General features: G+C 38.6%; 1 protein-coding gene across 1 annotated transcript in view; it reads left to right on the top strand.

Annotated features, from left to right (window-relative positions):
- CCSER2 (coiled-coil serine rich protein 2) overlaps positions 1-24,253 on the top strand; it is a 126,989-nt gene that overhangs the window by 21,119 nt on the left and 81,617 nt on the right. The window contains exons 2-3 of the mRNA XM_032796649.1: positions 106-1,585; positions 5,419-5,624. Of these exons, the coding sequence (XP_032652540.1) occupies positions 145-1,585; positions 5,419-5,624 (1,647 nt within the window). The 5' untranslated portion in view covers positions 106-144. The remainder of the gene's footprint in view (positions 1-105; positions 1,586-5,418; positions 5,625-24,253) is intronic.

Genomic DNA, 24,253 nt, shown 5'->3' with positions numbered 1-24,253 from the left:
AGTATAATTAGGCATCCATGTGTCACGTGATCATTTATAATTTTTAGGTGTATTGTGTTGTCCTGAGTTGTTAATTCAAGTGTAATTTTTTTTTCATTTCCACAGATTCAAGAAACTTTCAAGGACCAATGTACCCAATAGCTCATGGAAGAAAAAAATCATATCCGAACAACCTTGGTTTCCAAGTTACCAAAATATGGAACAAAATCTTTAGGGAGCACCCTACAGCCAATGCCAAATAGGACAGCTGTTCTCTTGTCAGGGAATTCTCATAGCAGCGGTAGCAAAAATTGCAGCAAGCACAATGGCACTATTCGTATGTCTTCCTTTGCTTTTAGCTGGCAAAAATCAAATAAATATCAACTTGGTGATCAAAGTGGTGGTGAGTCTATCTTTGCCCAGAATTCTAATGAAAAACTAGTTGATTCTGAGAAGTATTCTCCCTCTCAAGGTGGATTTGGTAAAGATGTGCTTCGGGTGGGTTTGAACAGCACCTCTTCAGTAGCATCAAAAACAGCAAAGCAAGTCAACATGTTTGTGTCCTCTACAGAAGAATTAAATCAGAAGTCTTTGCCTGGACTGTCTAGTTCAGCGAAATTCACCAAAGGTACGTTATTTGGCAGGACTTCGTATTCTGGACTCAGTGCTCCAAAATCACATTTAAATGGATTTTATGGAAATAGGCCATCTGTAGACTTGCAGAGGTGTAGAATTAACTCCAATGCCTCCAGGACCAGTTCAGGAGAAAGTTTGGCACAATCCACAGACAGTGCTAAATCTTTGTCCTGTGAAAAAATGGTTAGATCACAAAGCTTTTCACATTCCATTCAGAATTCTTTCCTACCCGCTGCATCCTTAACCAGATCACATTCCTTTAATAAAGCTGTAGATCTTACAAGGCCTTATCAAAAACAACACCTGGCTATTAAAGCATCTCAGAGGTCAGCTCTGTTGTCAAGAAATGCCCAACAGTTGGATGCACCCAGTGGAAATGAACCTTTAAGATATGGATTTACCAGGCCATACACTGCTATATCAACCTCTGGTTTAAGGAAGCCACCGGTCTCAAATGGATCCAGGGTATCACCCTCTTTGGGGTATGGAATGGGTCGTCCTTCTTTACTGAAACCTACCAGACAGCAGTTTACTGGAAAGATCATTGTGGATGACAGCAAAAGTACAAGTACTGACATGTGCATAGTGAAGGTCTCTGAGATTACGGTAAATGTCAATGGAGCCATTGAGGAAAAAGACATAGAAAATGACAGTCAAAGAACAGAATGTGGTGAAGCCCTTCGTGACAGTCTGGGGAAGCATGGCTCTAAAGTCATATGCATGAATGACGATGTGGATGAAATATCCATATCTTCCTTGTCCTCTTCTGAGAAGAATGACCTGAGTGAAGACTTTAGTGATGACTTTATAGATCTAGAAGATTCAAATAGAACAATACAAGTGAAGCAAGGAGTCTCTATTGAGGAGTTAGAGCATGGAGGTGCAACACCAGTCTATCCAGTCACTTCTCTCAAGCAAAGTGAAAGACCTCATTGTAACACCGATGAATGGCTAGATATAGATGTTTCTGGTAAATATTTTGTTGTATTCTATTTTTTTAACTTATTACTCCTGAGGGCATTCTGTGCCAAAATTAAAAAGTGCCAAAGAATTAAGAATTGTGCACACAATATTTTAAAATTATGCAAAATTCTTCATTTCATTTATGAATAAATAAATGAAGAGGCTCTAGCGTGGCAGTAGGGAGCACAAGCCACTAGTTGTACAAAGATGGGAGATCACTCTGCAGCCTCCCTGTTCCCCCTCCCCTGGAACATGGACTCAGCGGTGAGGCTGTCCCTGACTCTGACACAGAACAAGGCCTGGGCCTGCCCCAGAAACACCCTGGGGCCATGCCTGTCTCCTCCAGGGGCACCAGGTGTGGGGCAGGCAGGTGTGTGTGTGGGATCCAGGTGTAGAGTGAGAGGGTTCTGTGTGGGACAGTGTGGGTGCAGGCAGTGCAATGGGGTGTCTAGGTGTGGGAGGATCTGGATGCATAGAGGCTCACAAGGGGGTGGGCCCAGGTGCAGGGGCAATGGGACTCTGCAGATGCTTCCAGGTAAAAGTTGTTGGGGCTCAGCGGTGTTGGCTTGGTGGAGTGAGGGGTCTGGGTGCAGCTACTTGGGGGGTCAATGGTGTGGAGGCTCCTGTGGTGCACAGGAGTGGTGCACAGTGCACATTGGGTTCAGGATTTGAGAGCAGGGAGCTCAGTTGGGAATGGTCTGGGTTAAGGGGTGGAGGTTGAGCTTCAGTGGGGTGGGGTTTGGGTATGGATGGTTATGGGGTTCTGAGTGTATAGGATGGGGATTGGTGGTGGTGTCTGGGTATGGGAGGTCCAGATGCATGGGGGTTGGGCAGATGGGGGAGCAGCTCCCATACAGTGATCTATCCCCCTGCAGCTGAGGAGCAGGAAGTAGGGGAAGATGCTGAGCTTCCTGCAGCTGGGGGAGGTTTTTGGGGGTGGGTCTGACAAGTCCTGTCCTCTCCTACCTCCAGCCCAGCTGGGACTAGCTGCTGATCCCAGCTCAGGTAGGAGCCACTGTCTATAGTGTTCCGAGCCCTGCAGTGATTTACCTTTCCATTGGTTGCTCTGTGTGTCTGAAACGATGTACCTGCACAGCTACGGAGTAGTGTGTGACTGCTCTTGCAGCTTCCCTTTGCTTCCCTGTCAGAAAGTCATTTTTCTGCAGGGAAGCAAAGAAATCTGTGTGAGACATAAATTCTGCGCACGCGCAGTGGCGCAGAATTCCCTCAGGAGTATCTTATGTTGAGAAGCAAGTTTCTGTTTGAAATACTACCTTGTTTGTAAGTATTCCTAATTTATCTGAATCATAGTAAAGTAAAACTAGTTTTTCTATATTCCCAGATTAGTTGTATTGAGTCCCATATTGATAAATGATCCTTGGCCTCGTATACTGGATTTTCCAGTCTTCTGTACAAACATTGAATACTACTAATATAAGATGTTAAAGTGAGTTGTCCTCCAAAGGAAAACTGTTGTTCTGTTTTAGGTATTTTTAGAAAGGAAAAACTGATGACAGAGGCAATTCATGTTTTAATTTTTTTTAAATGTAATGAACTTAAGTTTCAGTTGATGGTTCTCAAGAGTGAATTATGCTTATCTTTGACATTTATTTCAATGCAGTATTAGTAAATGTCAATTGTCATATAATGCTGAAATACAAGGTAGGACTCCAATGAAATACTGGTCCATTAGGTGTTGCTGGAGCTTAATGAAAACTCCTTTTGGTAAAAACTGACACTTGTCACTAAAGCTAAACATAGTTTAAAAAGCTGCACTTTTAGCCTTGCTCCTATTGTTTTATCCATTATTTTTGCAGTGGTATTACTTCATTTATTTTGCTTTTTGCAGCTGTTGCAATATACTAGGAAATACCTTTCTTCAGAGCTAAGATTGCATCACACTTTAGGTCTGTGTGCATGATAGGTGCCTCTTATACCCTGCATGATACTGAGAATCATTTACTACTTTGTCCTGATCTGCCCTCTTTCTTAGAACTGTAAGTTCTAAACGTGTCTAATATAATAGTCTAAACATCATCAGAGCACTTTTAAAAGATAAATGTGCTATACACGGGATGCTGGAACAATTTGTATAGAGGGGTTGCTGAGAGCCATTGAACCAAACTGTGTATCTGAGGAAACCACTTCAAGATGGGATACAGCAGCACCCCTAGTTCCAGGACCTATGGCTATACATGCTTATAAATTTATGGCAGAGCTATTTGCCATGGGAGCCATAACATTAAATTCCTAAGGATAACTTTGTATTATGTTATGTTTAGGAATTTACACAAGTTAAGAATTTTGTTGTGGCTCCAGTGGCAAACAACTCCACCACATTGTACATGGTTTTTATAAATCTCCAATCTTCAGAAGAGATTCCCCAGTCCCTCTTCACATAGCAGTAACTTAGATGTATATAGCACCTACAGAAGGGGAAGGTGTCCCACTGCTGACATCTGCCAGGGTAAAATCAACATGCCATAGAGGTGGCATACCCCTTCTCCCAGGTAGATTTGCACAAGTGCTTTTATGCATACAAGCAAAAAAGAGAGATACTATTCTAATGACATAGACTATGATTTCTAAAACAAACTTGTTTAAATCAGAGGCGCTGGTTCACACTGAGGATTAAATGCATGGCAGTTTTAGTTTCTCATATCTTTTGAGTTTGGGGTGAGTGAATGCCCCACTCAGAGTGGCTGGGGATGGAGAGGGAGACAAGCCCAGTTTCCTCTTCTGTTCCTGGTGGGAGTTTAAAGGCTACTTGGAGGGGAGAACAAAAATCGTTCTTCAGGTTCTCCACAGATGGCTGAGGGAGGAACATCGAGCATAGCTCGGGGCTCCTGACATCCCTCTCTTTTGGGATGAGAGGAAGTGATGTTTCTCTCTGTTCTTTTAACCAAACTCTTGGTGAGGTACATGTTACTCCTTTTTCTCTTTGCTCCCCCATGTGTCTCTTTGGGGTGCTGGTCTTTGAAAAATTATCAGCAAGCCGTTTTCTCTGCAGCAGAAGCTGCATAGTTGGCCCTGTACCTTGCTGATGTATGAACCTGCCAGATTGCAGGGTTCCTGCAAACAGAAAAAAGAGAGAGATCAAGTAAAATAACTTCTTAAAAAATCACGATTGGCAACTAATTATTTCTGAACCTTGCTATTTAAGGAAGGCTCAGAAAAAAATTAACTCAACCACATTTAAATGCCTGTAAACATGGGTTTATAATGTCAGTTCAATCACAGAGTTGTTAATAAAAATGTATAGTAGATATGTAACTTAGCCTAATATAATCAATGTCAGTGAAGTGGTTTTTTTGGTAGAGGAAGGTTGCTCCAGCTCTTGGAAAACAACTTTTGTTAAGTTCTTTTGCATAAGGAGAAATTGTTTGGCACAGTTATTGAATTTTTTAATATCTTATATTCTGCTTACTAATGAGCATTTCATTGCACAAGTTTTCCTTTCTCTTGAGAGGTATTACTATTCTGCCCGTTGAAATCTCTGTCTGGGCTCAGCATACTTGAGTAATTAACAATGTTTTAAGTCACTTGTTCTCTTTAAGAAATGCTTTTCACTCTGTTAGAATTGTTACAGGGCTGGAAGAGGAAAAATATGGGAAGTTGGTAGAAGGTACTTTTGGGTATATTGAGTTTATAACATCCTAAGACTAGGGGAGGAAAAGTTGTTTTTTCCCCTAAGCTTAGCATTGCTGACTTAAGAGAATGTTTTAATATTCATTGCCACCGCTTCCATTCAGATCCTTTTACATGCTAAAAACACAAAACATAAGTGCTAATTTTAATCTAAATTATTTGGATTATTGACTGTTTTTGTTTTTATTTAAGCAGTAGATGACAAGAATGAAAACACAAAACATACTATTGGGAACAACTTGATTTCTCCAGACATGGACTACAGAGCTGGCTCCTCTTTTGAACTTTCTCCATCTGATAGTTCCGATGGAACATATATGTGGGACGAAGAAGGGTTGGAGCCCATTGGGAGTGTCCATCCATGTGGAAGTTATGAGTCTTCAGAAATGAACAGCATAGTATGTATATGTTCTTACAGCTCTTTGAGATTTTTGTTAGCTTAATATATTGCAGAAAGTGTTCATTTTCACAGAATTTTTGTTTCCTCATTACTCCTTAAATTATTTTTGTAAAATATATCCTAATCTAGAAATTCTGAGCCTACCTAATGATGAAGGATTTACAATAAGAATAACCTTTAACTCCAGTTATCTGAATTCCCTTTATCTGAAAATCCTAGCTATCCAAATCCACAGTGTATCCTTCATGTAGCACTATGTTAGTTAATAGCACTTCTGTTTATCTGAATACCTGGTTTTCCAAAAGTTTTGGATGCCCTCCGAATGTAAATAAATGGGAGTGTATTATAGCTAATGTGCATTTTTAAAAGTAATAGTGAAATATTTAATATTTACATACTGCTGATATTGTGGACTGAGCTTGGTTAGAATACTACCTTCCTCCTCCAATGTGGTGCTAAAGGAACACAACAACGGGCTTATTTTCCTCAAATTGGCATGTTCAATGTTTCCGGTCAGCCTAGGAGCATAGAGGATGAGGAGTTGATCTCAGTCCCTTTAGCCTGAGGTAAAGCTTGTTCTTGGGAACAGGAATAACGAGTTCCTCTGGCCTGTCAATCTGTTAAATAAATCCCCTTCGAACCTATATTTCATCTCACTGTCAGCAAGCTTTCTAGATCATAGGACACCTCTTTTGGAGACTGCAACTCTGGCTGCCTCACTAGGACAGGGCTTTAATGTCTAGAGTTTGTGTATGAGTTAAACACCTGCAGTGATTGGTGGCTTAATATGTAGTAGGAGGGATCATCTGCCTTCATCTGAGACTCCATTTCCAGAGCAGGTGAAGGTGGCGTGCTTGGTAGTATGGCTCTTACTTGTGTCTGTCTGGAACTGAAATGTTGTTCAGTATCAGTGGGAAGGTTCAGAACCACTACTGACTTTCCACCTACGTTCAGGCAGCCAGCCTCAGACTTCCTAGTGTGCTAAAGAGGCATTTCAAAAGCGTTACATTTTTTTTGAGAAATGTTTGTGTTTGTGGCACACCGTGTCTTGCTCATCCTTTGCTTCACGGTTTCATATCTGTGGAACAAGAGTGACATGTCACTCAACTGAGAAGGCCTGACTTACTGATCCTTTCCAGAAGAGTCACATTTGTCTATAGGGCTGTAAGCAGGAATAGGTAACGTGCACTAATTTTCCTCCATGTTGGAGAGTGTGTGACAAATGTGGTTAGTATCCACTGGTATTTTTGTTGTTATGTCTCCAGTAGGATTACATTTTTTGATATGTTAAACAAATACAGAAACTTCAGCCAGATCATCATCTTTGACTGACTTAGTCATACTTCAAAAAGTAAGCAGGATCATTCTTGATCAGTGCTAGGCTGGGAGTCATCCAGGGAAGACTTTTATGTTGAAGTGGTGTTGGTGATAAGTAGTTGGTGATTCTGCATAGTCAGTGCTCTATTCTGGTTCCACTGAGGACCGCTGTGGTCCTAGCCAAATTCCGCTGAGAAGTTTCATCTACCTATGATGGTATTCACTATGTATCTTTAACCTATTGTGTAATGTTTCTGGGCTCTCTTAAACAGCTGCCAATTTCCTGTGGTGAATTGCACGATCATATATAGCACTTTCAAATTCTGTGGATGAAAGAGGCTGTGTAACTGTTAATGTTAAAAATTTATCAAAAAAATTAAGACAGTCCAAAAGATGTCCTGAGTAAAATAGTGTCCCTTCAAAAATCTTAGTCATGTGTGAGCTGTTAAACAAGTAAATGGTATCCTGATACTACATCCTGTGCTCTATACATCTTGATGTAGTAAATATTGAATATACTTATTTATTATATACATTTTGAGAAACTTAACATATTCTAGTAGATATTTTCTGAAGTAAAGAATTCTGCTTCCCTAGGTCTTTGATCTGTTTGGCTAATTTCTTGATGCATATGTATAACTTGGATCACTGCCAGTGGGAGTTGTACACAATTTTGAACAGAAAATATACTCTGAAGTGTTTGTTCAATAGAAGCATGTTTACACACACTTTCAATGAAAACAATGGAAGAGAAGTAGTGAATGGCATTAATAAGATCATTTACTAATTTATAAAAATTCCTTGTGGTGAGTGTCTTGAGTGTTGTGGCATTAATGTAATGAGATTTTTTTTCCTCTCTCCTTTCCTGTATCTGCTGTAAGTAGATTGCTGCTGCTTAGGGCTTGATAGCTATTACAAGGCTTTTGTTCCCTGAGCAGGGTTCATCTCTGAATTTAGATATTCATGTCATTTTTCATATTCTTTATTTCTGGGTTTGACCTCCTTTTTAAAATTAGTTCTTTGTCACAATTTTAGTGCTTCATGTACTTTGAAGTTTCAGCTTTAAAGGGGGAAATAGCAATAATGCTGCTTTTATTCTTGCAGTGCATAGACATTTTCAGCCACGTTCTTAGAATTTGTGGGAGAAGTTGTAACTCTCAATGCGTTTTGAATTTCCTTTTAGTGGTCATTGTTTGCCAGCTGTGGTTGCAGTTACTGTATACAGCACTAAATTTTATCTCTATTACTTCAGGATAAACCACTAATTATTTTTAGCTTGAAAATGCAGAAGTAACCATGATCATTTGAAGAAAAACCTTTGTTTTCTGTTCTGCAGAACTGTGCTCTTGAGTGAGAATATATGTGAGCCATCCAGAAAGCAGTGATTCTAGGGGCTGTCTGTGTGTATGCCCTCTGCTGGATCAGGATGTTAGGTGCAAGGCTGTGTAAGTTGGTGACGCAACCACTTTTGGTTTCCTTGTTTATATGCAACAGGTGTTAAGATAGAAGACCAATACTGCAACTATCTTCTCTGTGTTCCCTTAGTTAATGTTGCATTAATTCTTTTTTAAAAAAAGGAATAAGTCCATTTAGCGGTCCTAGATATATGCACCTCTGTGGTTCCAAGCTGGTGGTTGTCAATGCCATTGCAGGACTTTGAAACACTTCTCAGTTCTGCTGATCTTTGTCATGACAGAGGAAGATGAAAAATCCAAGTTTAGACAGCATGCACCATGTGGGAATAAAATGTCTGACTGACCAGCACATCACAAGTTCTTGATTCTTGGGAGAACATTCAGATTAGTGGCATTAGTTCTCTAGAATGTGACAGATGTGGTGCTTGTAGCTAGTATAGGCTCTCCATTTTATGTGAGATAGGAGAAAAGTTGTAATACTTTAATGTTACAAGAAGCAGTGTGAAGTTTTCTAAATTTGTCCTGCAGACTAATATGAATGTTCATAAAGTCTTTGATCTCCTTGGATACTTTGCAAAGTATCTGAGGATAAATTACATTTTTATGAGCTAAATTCCTCTTGTTTCCACACTATAGTTCCCTCACTGACTGGACACTCACCAGGCTGTGTGCTTTTTAAGCCTCCTGAGTGTGAACAGAGTCCAGATACAGCCTCTGGCTGGGGTCTCTCACTCTTGGCATGCAGATCCTATGTCTAGCATTCCGTGCTCAGACACGGCCGTCCAGTTGCCTAATTCCTGGGACCAGTGTTAACCCCTCAGCTTTTCTATAGTTTAAGCACATCCTTTCCTATAATTCCAGCTGTGTGGGTACTCTGGGCTTACAATATAGCATTCAGAGGCATGCAATAATGAAGGCAGATAGACAGACTTACTTCATGCAGGATTCTAAACATCATTACTCTTAACTTAGCAGGAGAGAGAGACAGATCTAAACAAAATAATAAGTACACCTATATGCGTTTCTCTGCCTCAGTTTTCTCACTACTCTAGAGAGGTTTTTTGGGGCTTGTACAGAGTCTTCTGGGATCCTTCTCATGCAGTTTTGCTTCAGAATCATCGAGCCTCTCTTGGTCGGGTTGATTTCTCTGACCTCGGCTGGTCCTGCAGTTAAACAGGACACCCTTACTATGAAAGCATGCACCTCTCTCGTGTCTAAGGTTTCTTGTGTGACTGAGTTCCTTGAGTTTATATGTCCCCACCTGGTTTCTTTGTTCTACTGCTGAGGATTTTCTGCTCCCTTCCTACAGAGAAATTGGAGGGACTAGTTTCTTCCAGTTTCAGCCAACTAGCTGTCTCAAGGTGTTGCCACGAATAGGTGGCCATTAAAGTTTAACAACTGACTATTGTTTCTGGTCTGGCAGAGATGTGCTAAAGCCAATGTCACAAAATGTGTGATTGCACATCCACATAGAGATTTTCTATGATACCACGATTTTGCCACTATAATTCATAAGTTGTACATAGATTTTCCCCAACTAGTCACATTTAGACTAAAAATCAGCCCACATGGACTATTTGCAAATTTAGTTCAACGGATTACATGAATTTCTCAACAAATGCCTTTTTAAAACAACTAAAAGCGGTTTTTACAATCTCTGTTACTTTTGACAGCTGCTGATCCTCACTGCCGTGATAGCACCAATGTGCTGATACTGTCCCTTTTTTTATTCACTTTATTTCAGTGAGAGAAAATTGATGCGTCAAAGGCCAGTTCTGGTGGCAATATTGAAGACAGTATTAAAAACTGTGTAATATCACAAGTTGAACTGTGCAACTTGCTAACAAAAGTTTACATTCACTTAAATACCCCTCAGTTGCTGTTTTGATGGGAGATGGGATCCTGCCTAATGTGTTGACTATTAAAAGAACTGAGGGGTATGATTTAAGGTTCTTGCCTGTTGTGGGCTTTCACGTATGTCCTGTCACCAGCAGGCTTGGAAATAGGGACCAAGATATTCCTATAGTCAAAGGGCCTCCTGATACCAATGTCACTGGGCAAGTAATTGTAATAAAAATCTGGCTTGTTATTAAGAAAAGAGACGGGAAATTTGTAAAGGGTGTGATTACAAAAATAGACGTAAAAGTCTTAAATGTGGTTCTAAACTATTATATCTCTGTAAACTTGATAAGACAAGATTTTCAATTTATAGTACTAAGCACGAAGGTATGCTTGGGTGCTTATTACTCTAACAAGTTCATTGTACCCCTGTTTTTCCTGGTAACATATTTTATTGCAGATTTGCTTATTATGCTTATTCAAGTATCAGCTTTCAAGAATTAGCTTCTCCCCAGTAAGAATGTGGTATTCACACGTAACTGAGGGTTAACTGCCTGACAGATTCCACAGTGACCTTTGTAATAGCTATTGAAAGCGAAATCATGTAATTTCATAGGAGCACAGTAAACAAAACCTCTCATTATCTCCTCCTTTGAAATATGACCTTGGACTGAACTGTCAATATTTTCCTCCCAATAAGGTTAGTCTTGTATAATACATACAAAAATTGCTAATTCTTTGAGTATTTTATTTGGAAACTCCTTTTAAAAATATTAATTGAATTAACAATAGCCTGAAATACACAACATAAATGGACATTCTTCCTGACTTCTTTCACTTAAACAAAAACCGGGTAGTTGTTAGTGTTAAAAGGTTTCTCAAAACATCACCCCACTCACCCCCCAGACCATCCTTAAAATTATTGTGTCCTTTCTACCTTGGCAAGCTTGAGATAATTAATAGTTTTACTTTGTGTCCTGAATATGTTGAAAATAAAGATTAAATTTTTGATGACTAAAATGGTTTCTCTACACTGCAAGATGACACTGTGTGAAAAAATGTTAACATGTTTGTATATAAGGACTGTGTTTAATGTTGTCAGCTGGTTGTCAGTCAGGAGCAGCAGACACAATATTAAATGCCAGTTTTTATCTACACTGAGTGCTAAGTTGTGTTTAATATTGTGGGTTTTTAAATAAAATATCATTTTCCCGCGCAAAGAAGCCCAAGAGGAGTAAATTCTAGTTGAAGATCTTGTACTGGCTCAGGTTGAGGATATCTCTGGAATCTCCTGATACTTCGATTTCCTCAGTGACTAAATCTCTGTTGGAAAGAGATTAGCATCTATTAGATGCAACAAACCCCTTTTCAAGTTAAACATTGCCCACCTTTTTAAAGGTTTAAATGATCAGGCTGAAATATGGTGTTGAAGAAAGTTACTTGTTTTAAACTTTCCCCTCAAATTAAACAAACAAAAAAAGTAACTTACTAAAATGAATGATATTGTGTAAGGTTAATTAGCCATGGTACTCTTTTTACATTTCCATTACTGTAACTTAATTACTTACAAATCATTTAGTATCTATTAGCTTGTCTTAGATTTTTAAAAGTATTTCACTTATGCTGTAAGATCCTTCTGGGAAGCAAACTCCCAATTTTTAATTTGACATTTCAAATTGATACCATCATAAATCTAAATAAGAGCTGTTTAATGTAACACCTTTGTACAATTTGTGTTCAATCTAAATTTTTCTATATCCTTGCTTAATTTAAACCATGGGGAAGAGAGAGAGAAAGAGGTACATCAAACTGCAGGCAAGAATCAAGTAACATGGTGTTATTTGGTCAAATGTATGTAGAGTTTTAAAATGTGTACTTTTACTTTTTCTGCTTTGGATATTAAAATTGTCTAGGGACTCCCTTTCCACTTACCCTTTTCTATTACAGCTAATACTTTCAAGTAAATTATATACATTACAATTATGGCTTAATATGAACAACTCAATGTTTGAAATGCAACTAGAACTGTTTAAAACATCCCCTAATAGAAAAGGACAAACTGAAATACTTAGTGCACTATATACATCCATTATGAGAACAGTTGACCAAGTATTTGGTTTATATTTGTTCATAAAGGTTGTCATAAACAGATAGTTAAGGGTTAATGTCTCTCTTACCTGTAAAGGGTTAAGAAGCTCAGTAAACCTGGCTGACATCTGACCAGAGGAGCAATCGGGGGCCAAGCTGCTTTCAAATCTTGGTGGAGGGAAGTTTTTGTTTGTGTTGTTTTTTTTGTTCGTTGTTAGCTCTTGGGGCTAAGAGGGACCAGATGTGCACCCCAGGTTTCTCCAATCTTTCTGAAACAGTCTCTCATGTTCAAAATAGTAAGTACTAGCTAGAAAAGGCGGATTAATCTTATGTTTGTTTTCTTAACTTGTGAATGTGTACTTTGCTGGAAGGATTTTTACCTCTGTTTGCTGTAACTTTGAATCTCAGGCTAGGCGGAGGAGTCTCTAGAGATATGATCTTGATACTGTAACATTTTCATCCTGATTTTACAGAGAATAATTTTTATTTTTCTTTCTTAATTAAAGCTTTTCTTTTTTTAAGAACTGATTGATTTTTTACCCCTTTTTAAGACCAAGGGGATATGTATGAATACCCGGATTGGTGGGGGAAGGTTATTCTCTTGTTTTAGATCATGGAGTTTGGATAGTGTAGTTTCAGGGTACCCAGGGAGGGGAAGGTCTGGGAGGGGAAAGGAGGGGGGATGGTTTATTTCTCCTGGTTTTAAGACCCAAGGGGTTTGGGTCTTGGGTTCCCCAGGGAAGGTTTTGGGGGAACAGAAAGTGTGCCAAACAGTATATTTTGGCTGGTGGCAGCGCTATCAGATCTAAGCTAGGAATTAGAAGGGTCCATGCAGGTCCCCACTTTTGGACACTAAAGTTCAAACTGGGGGAAAAATACCTTGACAAAGGTGTTTTGGTGACTTGCATTTGGATATTTCACCTAGTGGAATGCTGTGACAAGACACCTTATCATATGAACTCATATAGCCTCTTTACTGAACCTGTCCTGTTTAAAGGGACTACAGAACTAAAGTTTCATAGGCATGACATTAGTGAAATTCTTTCATATGACAAAAGGGATGCAAGTAATGGGGTATACTGGCCCTTGTCAGAGTAGAGAGGGCCAGAAGACCATGTTCTAGGGAACTGGTATGAACCAGGAAATGGCCTTGTAGAAGAAGATAGCGGTAAGGGATTGACTGTGTGTACACAAACTTGCAGCAGGACAATAAGGTTGAGGTCTGTTATTTCTCACTTCTATATGTTGCTTGTTCATTTAAAAACATTTTTGCCATCTCTGGATACACAAATCCACAGTTTGAGAGCTGCAAAACTAATCATCTTTGATGGTATCTTCTAGACTGAGCACTGAGTCCTGTTGAGTAGATAGAAAGATTAACCTAAATAATCTATACAGATGCCCCTGGAACCCCATAAGATTGGGTCCCTAATCCATGAACTATTGGAACTTATTTACAAAACTTTTCTTAAACATTGCTTCAATATATTGTCTCATACTATAGAATTAGAATTTATAATCCCTATTCCAGGATGAGATATCTTTGAGCTATTATGTGTTTTTTTTGATAGTTTTAATTATCAATTTTTTTAATAAAAAAAAATCTGACTTGATTTTTATCCACCGTTTGTGGCTCGTCACTGAACCATCTCAAATATACCCACATCCTTGTTGACGTGTGGATGCAATTCTGGTAGCAGTTAAATCCATGTCAAATAGAGGCAATATAATGTTCTTACTTGAGATTCCCTGTTTATATGTCTACAGATTGCATTAGTCATTCTGGCCACAGCGTTGCTCTGGGACTTTGTCACCATCTGCCGATTTGTCCATCATCACCCCTCCTGCAGTCCCATTCTTGCCTATCCCCAAATCTTATTCATAGTTCCTACTTCCCAGGATACAGTTCTCCATCCTACCTGTGTGCCCTACATTTTTTGTTCCTAAATGTATGACCTTACATTTGGCCATATTGAAATGCATATTGGATGCAGGCAAACAGCTTACCAAAAAAATCCATATTGCTCTATATTGGTGACTTGTCCATTGTTTACCATTCCCCCAGTTTTTGTTAATTTTGTTTTTGCCAAGTCAGTGCTAACAGTATTAAGAAAGTATAGGGCCAAGAACTAATCCCTGCGGGACCTTACTAGAAACTCATCCACTTGACTATTTCCCTTTTTTTAATTATATTTTTCGATGTATCAGTTAAAGTTCATTTAACGAGTGCCTTGTTTTTGTATCATTCCAGTTTTTAATCAAGATGCCATGCAGTTAGCGACTGTTATTATACACTTCAACTTTTTATAGTTGCTCACATCATTCAAATTTATGGCAAGTGTGCTAAGTTGCAATGCCACTCACTCATATTTGCCCCAGGAGCTACTCCATCACTGTGTCATGTCCTTCTGAGCCACCTTGTTTAGTTCAGATCGCATTTCTAAAGTAAGTGTGATCCTTCTTCTGTTAAAAGCAGTGCATGGTTAAGAGCTGCTTCACAGGGAGCCAGCCCTACCTTATTTCTTCTGTTTCCAAAGAGTGGCTTCCTGGAATATTCAAAGGGAATGGGTGGGGGTGGGGGGAGGAGCGTAAACCCATGGCCAGGGAAGCAGATACTTTAAAGACATCCATGTGCATGCCCTAGAAATGGGATGGGAGGTGGAAGTGGGAGGACCAGGTATTAAGTTCATTCCCAGAGATTTTTGGAGGACAGGGGTAAGATTGGGCTCATGAGAACTTCCCCTACACATCAGTCCTATAGCTTCTAGAGAGAGAGGGACATACAGACAGAGGAAAGGGAGAACGTGTATCAATATCAGCTCAATATGGAGATTGCACCAGTAAAACCCTAATCTGAGAGATGGAGCCAGATACTGTACCATGTCCTCCTGCCCAACCTTGTTCAACCATTTCAGAAGAATTTAGAAATACATCTGTTTCATCGCCTTCCCTGAAGTGAGGAAATAATTGGGAGTTTGTGCCACCTACCAGGAAAAGTATATGAGGTCCAAATTATTTCCTTGCTTTAGGGAATAGGATTATGTGGATGTGTTTCCAAATACTTTTGAAAAGGGATGTGAATTGAACAAGTGGGGAGGGGGGCAGGAGGACATAGTACAGTGACAGAGGCGTGGCTGAGCCAAATTTGAGTAGTGTTTGTAGCCTGGCATGGAAGAAAGTGAAGGATGATTATATGAGGTGGTATTTATATCTTTTACAACAACATATGCATCACACAAGTCCTGCACATCCTAAACTGTCAAATACTGCATTAAGAGGTTGTATGGCTATATGACCAGGTGCAAGACTCTTGTAGTTGTGTTCCATGAAGCATGACATTTGGTGAACAAGTTATTTTGGCAAATAACCTTTTTTCCTTTAGAGTGGGAAAGCTTGTGCATCTGATGCAGTAGCTTGAATTAGAACTGACAGAGTAAATCTTTACTATTCAAGCTGATGTGAAAAAGACTAGCATAGCATCTCTGCTTAATAAGTTCCAGTCTTCCTTCCATTAGTCACTTCTTAAATTCGCAAAGTAGGGGATAAAATAGCTGACATGGTGCTGTCAATTCAGGTGTCAAATGAGCAGAAACAGTAATTAGTATTTCCTTTTGTTTCAAAGGGTTGTAAGTGAGGTTTGTAGCATGAACTTCTGCAATTAAAATTTTCTATTTGAAAATTTTCTTCGAACTATTACAAGTGGCCTCTAACATTTCTATAACATTTAAAAAAAAAGTCTCTGATTTTGTACACAGTCATCCGCATTGATGATTTTAATATTTTACATATGATACATGACCTTTCTCAGACCCTGCATAGAGTATGTACTAGTAAAGGTAGCAGATAAATTGAAACTGAAGAGAAAAGGAAGGAGTGTACACAGAGAAAATGGTAGAGATGCAAGTGTTAGTTTGTTTGGTTGTTGCTCTCTGGCCTGTACAAAAGGCCCTTCCAAACATCAACTAGGGAGCAAGAAAATCTTTAAATTCTTTTTGAAATATGATAAATATATTAGGACTTAAAATTAAGCTCTTCTATCAGAAAACTGAATATAAATCAGTCAGTTTAAAAAACCATCAGATCATCAGTGTTCCTTTCAGCTATGTGTGTGTTGACAGGTTCACAAAATTACAGCATAATGTAAAATACTTACAAAACACTAGAAAGCCACAAGAGTGTGTGTGTGTGTGTGTGTGTGTGTGTGTGTGTACTTTGTTCTGCCGAACAGCGTTTTATAAATCTTTACTTTTTGTAATACTCATTTGTGTGCTCTTGGTGACTGATAAAGATTTAGTCTCCATTTTGTTTTCCTCTGTACCCTCAGCTCTAAAAATTGAATGAATTTTAATTTGATTAGGTTTTTAAGAGAACTCAGAGTGTAATCCTAGCCCTATTGAAGTCAATGTCAAAACTCCCATTGACTTCAGTAGAGTCAGGTTTTCTCCCTCAGCGACAGGGAGTCAGCTAGTGTGGCCAATTAGAATATCACCACATCATATGTTCAGTGCCTTTATTGTACATAATTGTCACAAGGGAGCAATATTTTCCTTTGGGTGTTCTTTGCATTTCAAAGTCAGTAACAGTATATAAAGATAATTGCAGCTCTCATTTTATCCCTAAGATAAACAGTGACTGAGTATATTTGACTCTGCAAGTAATTATATCACCATCCCTTAAAATATGTAGTGATAGGAAATTTTCTATAGTGGTAGCAACTTTTGCAGCAAAAATTTCAATCCAGGAGAAATCGATTTACTTGGTTTTATTTGGAAAAAGTGTGTTGAGCAGATTAAAACTGCAAGACAATTTGTGTAAGAACTGGGCACATGGTTCAGTTCTATCCTCAACTTCTAATTATTTGTTCACTGGTTGACTGATTTAGAGATGTTTCTAGTGTAGGTGAGCTCTATAATAGAGTTTACTTTCAGTTCTTCATCCATTAAGTGTTCTCAAAGTCTGGCAAGGTCCATCTCCAGAAGAAAAGATTACAGCCTCCTGCCAACTGCATTTTAGGAGAGAGCCATAGGTTCTGCTGCTACCTGGAGTGGTTAATTTGTGTAACACTGTGTGTTAAAACTGCTTAACTTAGGCAGATGATAAAAGTTCTGCCAGTTTATCCAGGCTTTTACCTCAGTCTGCCGCAGTTTCCCTCCAGGTTGAACATCAGGTAGCCAATTCTCATCCAGCTTCCAGTCTGGTAGACAGTAGAAGAGAGTTGATCATCCATATTGTGAGTGCTCTCTGGTTAAGAGTATCAAAGAAAATTGTTTATTACTTGTTAGTTTAAAGTATTGTATTATTTGTAGCTAAAATGCAAACATAGCGCTGATTTTCCTCTGGAGTAAAAACCTTGCTTTTTCTTTGGAAAAAGTCTTATAACATTGATCAGAATTTTTATTTTCCACAGATTTATTTAGACATAACATTTGTATTACCATGGTGTCATGGAGCCCTAATTATGTACCAAGATGCCATTCTGCTAGTGGCTGTGGTTCTAATTAAGTTCTACATTATACTACTAAAAATGTCAACAGGTTAACGGTGAGATTTGTGTACTTCACAAAGAAGTGTTGAAAATTTTACTTTAATTCCCTATGGCGATGGTCAGTTTTTCATGCAGCTATTTTGTAAATTCATTAATGGAGGCTAGATGGCAGTAAAAGAACACTTTCTGTTGCTGTAAGCGTGAACTTGAATTGCACATTAGCAAAAGCAGCTGTAACCTAACAATTGGTGAAGGCTTGACTCAAAAGGATTGCTGCTGATTTTTCTGGTATTTTTCTCTAATGCTGTTGTTTCTAATTTTTTTGTTTTGTTATCATATATCAAAATACAAAACTAACAGTAAACCATTTTATAAAAAACCACTAAGCATAGCCGACTAAATGTGTTACAAAAATAATAGCTTAACCTAATAAAATCATAATTTTCTGTCTGCATATCATACACCCAGGAAGAACACTATGGATTTTAAAAATGTTTTCCAGAATAATAGAGATTTTAAGAGACTGTTGCTTCTGATCATTAAAAAATAAAATGTCTGCCTGTTATTGAACAGGAAAGCCTTGTTGCATTTGTTGCCATGGCAACTGTCTCCTTATAGGAAATACTAGTTATGTGTGGTTTAATTATATCCAGTGTGACTTGTGATATACTGTAGTAACTCTGTTCCTGTTTTCTGCACTTTATTGGTGTCTCTTAGGGCTCTTTTGTTCCTTCCTCTTCTTCCTTGATACTATCTTCCTGATGCTGGATGACTTCAACAGCACTTGTTGCTTTTGCAGTACCGTTTCTGCAATGACTTCTCTTCTTCTTATCAGTCTTGCAGGAGGGAATATCTGTCAGTTTCTTTCTTTCTGGATGCCCAGTTGCTCACTCAAACTCTATTATGAAATGGTGAAAAAAAAACTGATTTTCTTCCTCCAGTCTCTTTGGTATCAGTGTCAAGAATTCTACCATTCTTCAGGTTAGAGGGAGAGGGATAGCTCAGTGGTTTGAACATTGGCCTGCTAAACCCAGGGTTGTGAGTTCAGTCCCTGAGGGGGCCATTTAGGGATCTGGGGAGCAAAAAAAAAACCAAAAAACCTGTCAGGGACAGTATGTGGTCTTGCTAGTGAAGGCAGAGAACTGGACTTGATGACCTTTCAAGGTCCCTTGCTGTTCTCTGAGATAGGTATATCTCTATATATTATATTACTATTATTATAGGTTCACCTTCCTGGAGTTGTATTAGATTCTCCTCCCTTTCCTGCTGTCCACATCCAGTCTGTTGTCAAATCCTGCTAGTGTTTCTTCTGTATCTTCAAAATTTGACCCTTCCTTTCTATCTCAACTGCTATAGCACTGGTTCATTTTTCTGATCTTTCCCTTAGAGAACCAATCACTTTCTCTCTGGCCTCAGATTCTCACATTGCACCTCTCACATCTATCTAACATGTTGCCTCTAAAATTTCCCTCACCTACCACTTCATCCAACTCTTCCCCTCAAGTTCCTGACATGGTCCTTCTCAAACTGTCTATTGCATTGAAGCTCCTTGTTTTCAGTGCCTAGCACAGCTGAAGGGACATGTTAGCCCTAGTCTTCTCCAGTTTTATATGTAAAATTGTATGTGAAATTAGTTAATATTTCATAATGATATAGTCCACCTTCAAAACATGTTAAAATTAAGTTGCAAAGATATAAATTCCTTGAGTATGGAATAGATATTTTCCTTTCTCAGAGTGTGGCTTTGTACTAAGATGTACAGATCTGTGCAAACATAGGTATTTTTTCTCCCTCCTCTCCCCCACCCAAAAAAAGTACACTATCCATACCGGAATTGATCTCTGCCTTCATCCAGCTGAATCTGAAATAAAGCAATGGAGACTACCAAAGAAAGTGAATAACTTTAAAAGTATGCCACAAAATTTATTGGTTAGGTATATTTTGGTCTTATAACAAACTCCACACCAAAGCATGCCGATACAAAATTCTGATATTCTTGTCATATGTTCAAAATCACAAAAATACTTTTGCTAAACACAGTATTGCAAAGATAAAACATGCTGGTTGCTTCTACAGCTATCCTATAAGAGGTACCAAAGCAATTTTATGACAAATATGAAAAAATGCAAGAAAGATGATTACTTTACATATTTTTGTATGTTTTGATTGCATCACTGCCATTTTGACTGAGTATTATTGACATTAACACTGCCCTGCCAGTTGCTTCAGTGGAGAAAATATTCAGATAGAGTTTTGTATTTAGTGACAGTGTAATCAGAAAAAAAAGCTTCAAAGTGCTCCTTCAGCCAAAAGCAAATGAGAAATGAGCTCTCTTAGAAAAACCTTTAGAGTTCCTGTCAAGCAGGCTAATAGTTCCTGCATATTTCACTTTACAGCAAACAGCCTTACAAAACAACAAATCACCCAAATTGTCGAAAAGTGATTGTCCAAAAAAGGCTTCACCAAAGAAAAGAATTAATGTAAGAAAAATAAACTTAATCTATCATGAAATCCTATGAGCCACTGAAGAAATAACATTTACCATTTCCAACCTAAAGAAAATCTCTCTGCTATTGTTAAAGTGGGCAGTGAGGCATCCTCTTGCCCATCATAATAGACAAGTCTTAGGCCAAGAAACAGTCTCCCTTGGCAGAAGAGTAGACTGAGGAAAAGTTTCAGCCCAAGTTGTCTAGGACCATGAAGTGCAACCCTTATTTGGTGAAAGGATGCTTTGACTATAACAGAGCATGTATGTGAAATGTGCTATTTTGACCTAATGTGGAAGGGGAGAATTTACTTGTTCACATAACTCTAGAAAAATCCTGAGCTCTTTTCTTTTTCCACTGGCAGTTTTACAAATGGAACTTTCCAAACATATTTGAGATCTGAAATCATAAGTGTTCTTGAAGCTCTTGATTTTTAACCTTAAGCATAGAATTTAAACTCATTTTTAGAGTCATTAATGGCAACAATAGCTATATATCTGTTTTTATATGTGATGATTTTATTTGTGATGATTCACACTCTATAGAGTTTACCCAAATATTGTCTTGGGGCTCCAATCCTGCACCTGTACTAGGTCTCCTTGAAGTCAGTAGAACTCTGTGTGCCCAGGTCTCCATGTCTGCAAGATTGGGGCTTTGGTCATGTGCACTGTAAGCCTTTCACTGTTCTACATTTATCCTTCTCTGTAGACAGAATAACCTATCTGGACTAAACTCCTGCGTTAGAAGGGACTCTGTACTGACCGTAAAGGTAATGGATGTATTTTTCTCCAGGTTGCTGTTTACAATTTTTTTGACACTTAATATTGAAACTCATTCCATTTTTTTATCTTGTTCCCTAGCGAATTAATCAATGCCATTCCTTTTCAGGTTTCTTACAACCTCCCCACTCTCTGTCCTGCCTTTTCTGCTGCCACCTTCACCCATGAAATACTAGGAGCTAAGTATGGTGTGTTTAGGGCTTTATCCATCTGGCCTGGGTATTTCAGACTTCAGCAGTCTGGAACTCTAATCCCCTGAGTAGCAGCAGCATTGCATTTCCACTGGATTGCTAAACTACCCCTTGATATTTTGTTATGGAATTCTACTTAACTTTGAAAGTAACAAGAAGGAAAGAGCAATTTCCTACTGAATAACTTTTTCAAACATGTTTGATTACATTTGTCTTACCTTTCATTTTGTCATAGCTTTCCTTGTCATGTTAGCCAGTTATCAAAATATTCATAATTTATTTAAGTATGTGTTGCTCACAAAAGGTGCTGGCCTATTTGTCCTGGAAAAATGTTGGAAAGACGGCTCTGGAGAGTAAGGTCCTGGAATCACAAAGACAGCACAGACAATGGTACTGCAAATGCACCACTGTCATCTCATTCATTGACCTCCTCTCATTTGGAGGATCCTCCTCTAGGGACAAGGAGGAGGTCCAAGTGTCATGGCCACTCAGTGATTGAGCTCTTCTGAAACTGCCAACAAGACTGTGTCTGCAGTTGTGATAGTCTGTGATGTGGACGACTCCACAAGGAACTGGATTGAAACTACCAATAGATACACATAGATCATCAAACAGACAGTTACTCTCCTTGGCTGGCTGAGCCATGGAACTGAAGCTTGTTTCCCCTCCTATTATTAATCCCCTAAATCAATGGCTTGCTTTGCAATTACTCTTTTCTTCCTACTTGATGTGATATGAAGTCATTGTGCTGAATTTGATGTATATATTTCCATAGCAACAGACTGATAAACGTGGGATTATGACTTCATTGCTATGTTAGACCAGAGGCAAAGCTTATATTTAAATACAGACTTCTTCAATAATCAGAAAAAGGAATACAGGTAATAACTGGCCAATCATTTGTCATTTTTATGAACTGTTAAAACTAAAAATCTTCGAAAGTCGACTTTCAACAATTTCTGTGTATTTGCCTTTCTGGATTGTCAGCACTTTCAGAGGCTGTACTTTGAAGGCATGCATAAGAATGTTAGGAGAAAAATATTTTTCATTACTGTTTTTTAAACTTGTGTTTATCTTAAACTGCTAAATAACGTGTTCATTCTGTCATGGTGATGATCTAAAGAGCTATATTAAAATTTCACCATTTTTGTTTGAAGTTTGTTTCAATATCTGATAGGACTTGAATACAATTTTATCTCCTTTTCCCTTAAACAAAATGGGTGCTGTTGGAGCAGTGTTTCTCAAATGTGTCAACTGTGACTGCATGCAGTCATCAGGGGCTCTTCTTGTGGCTACAGCCTCCTGGGCTGTGATTTGGGAGGGGAGAAGCAGTGGCCCCTCGGGCACTACTCCCCTCTGGAGACACATAAACTGGAGGTGCAGGCAGCTGATGAATTCTCCACTTTCCCAGGGCAGGGGGGCAGGCTTCAGCTGCGGGGCTTCGGGCTATGTACATGCAGTAGCAGGCTCTGGTTCCAGGCTCTGGTCCCAGGATCACCATCCATGCCATCGTCCCTGGGCCGTGTGGCCTCCGTGCCCACCGCCACATCCAGGGCTTAATTTCTCCCAGGGCTTGCCGGGGCTGACTAAGTCTGCTATGAAAAGTAATATTAACAAACATACAAATATCACTTTTCACAGCAGCAGACTTACTAAAGACTTACTTTTTAAAAAAAGCAACAAAAACAAAAAGAGAGGAACATGCAAAGCACCTTATTTGTGTTTCTATTCTGTTTAGGGCCAGTAAAGAATACAGACCACTGTATATTATTTTTATTACTGGGTCTGGGAAAAACCCTACATAAATAAATTACCATGATTTCAACATGTATATATGCATATTTATTTGTTTTTCCTAAAGTTCATTAAGTACTTTAGGTAAAATTGTCAGCCCGGCCACCTTCAAGAGTTGGTGGCCACACTCTGATGCCACGACAAATTTTGTTGAGAGAACCCCGGGACTAGAGAATCCTGGGTTAGAATTGTTTTACTGTGAGCAAGCTGTAAAACCAGTGGCTGTGAGCTGTCCTACACTCAATTTACTTTTGTTCTTGGAATCTTCTCAAAGTAGATTAACAATTTTTTTTTATACCTATTGAATAAACTTTTGAGTTTTGTTGCAAATGAGTAGTTTATGCAAAGGTGTTATAGAAACTTGTTTGTCCTTAACTACTTTTTGACTCTCAAATCTATTTCCATGAATAGCCACAGAAACAAAAAAAACTATCTATTCTTACTGTGCATTAACTACAATCTCTAAACTATACTTTGCTGGCATCTCTGTGAGAATGAGGGTAGAGGTACAGCCAAGCTATTAAGGCTTGTAAAGTCCAAATAAAATGATAGTTGCTCTAGAGTTTAATGAGGACTTTGACTGAGACTGTTGAAAAAGAAGCCTTTGATTGCCAAGTAAGCATCTCCAGGATTGATTCTAAAGATGAGGTCATCTAGAATGTTTTGTTTCTAAATTTCTCAGTCACAAGGTGGAGGAACTGATATAGGTACTAAAACTTCTCAGCATAAATTTTGTACGACTTTTTAAGACAGACAAAAACTTATTTTTCCATAGCTTTCTTGGAAATGACTGAACCATTTTTGCTGAAAAATTCCCTCCCAAATTCATCTTGAGACAGACATCTAGCATACATTTTTTCTTTAGCCTGAATGAGTGAGCTGTGCTAAAGATATAAGCAACTTAAAACTGAGTCTTATCGTGGAAAATGTTAGGTGACTTCACTATGTGTCATTACCAGCATCACCTATGATACTCTTTGTGATGACAATTTATGATGATGTGTCGTAAGAACAGCTGAATGTGACGACAGAAATGACTAATTCTTATATCCTGACATCTTAGGTTGCATTATGAGACTAAAATAATAGTAAATGGAATAATTTACTGTAATTCAGCAAGTATATTTATAGTTACTACTGTGCTACATCTTTAAGCAAACAGCTTTGGAAATATGTAATATAAATACAGTGGCAGTGAAGAGTATTTAGTTTATGAAGACTCTCTATCCCAGT

Source organism: Chelonoidis abingdonii, chromosome 15 (assembly GCF_003597395.2).
Source record: "Chelonoidis abingdonii isolate Lonesome George chromosome 15, CheloAbing_2.0, whole genome shotgun sequence".
Lineage (NCBI taxonomy): Eukaryota > Metazoa > Chordata > Testudines > Testudinidae > Chelonoidis > Chelonoidis abingdonii.
This window is presented reverse-complemented; position numbering and strand designations above follow the sequence as displayed.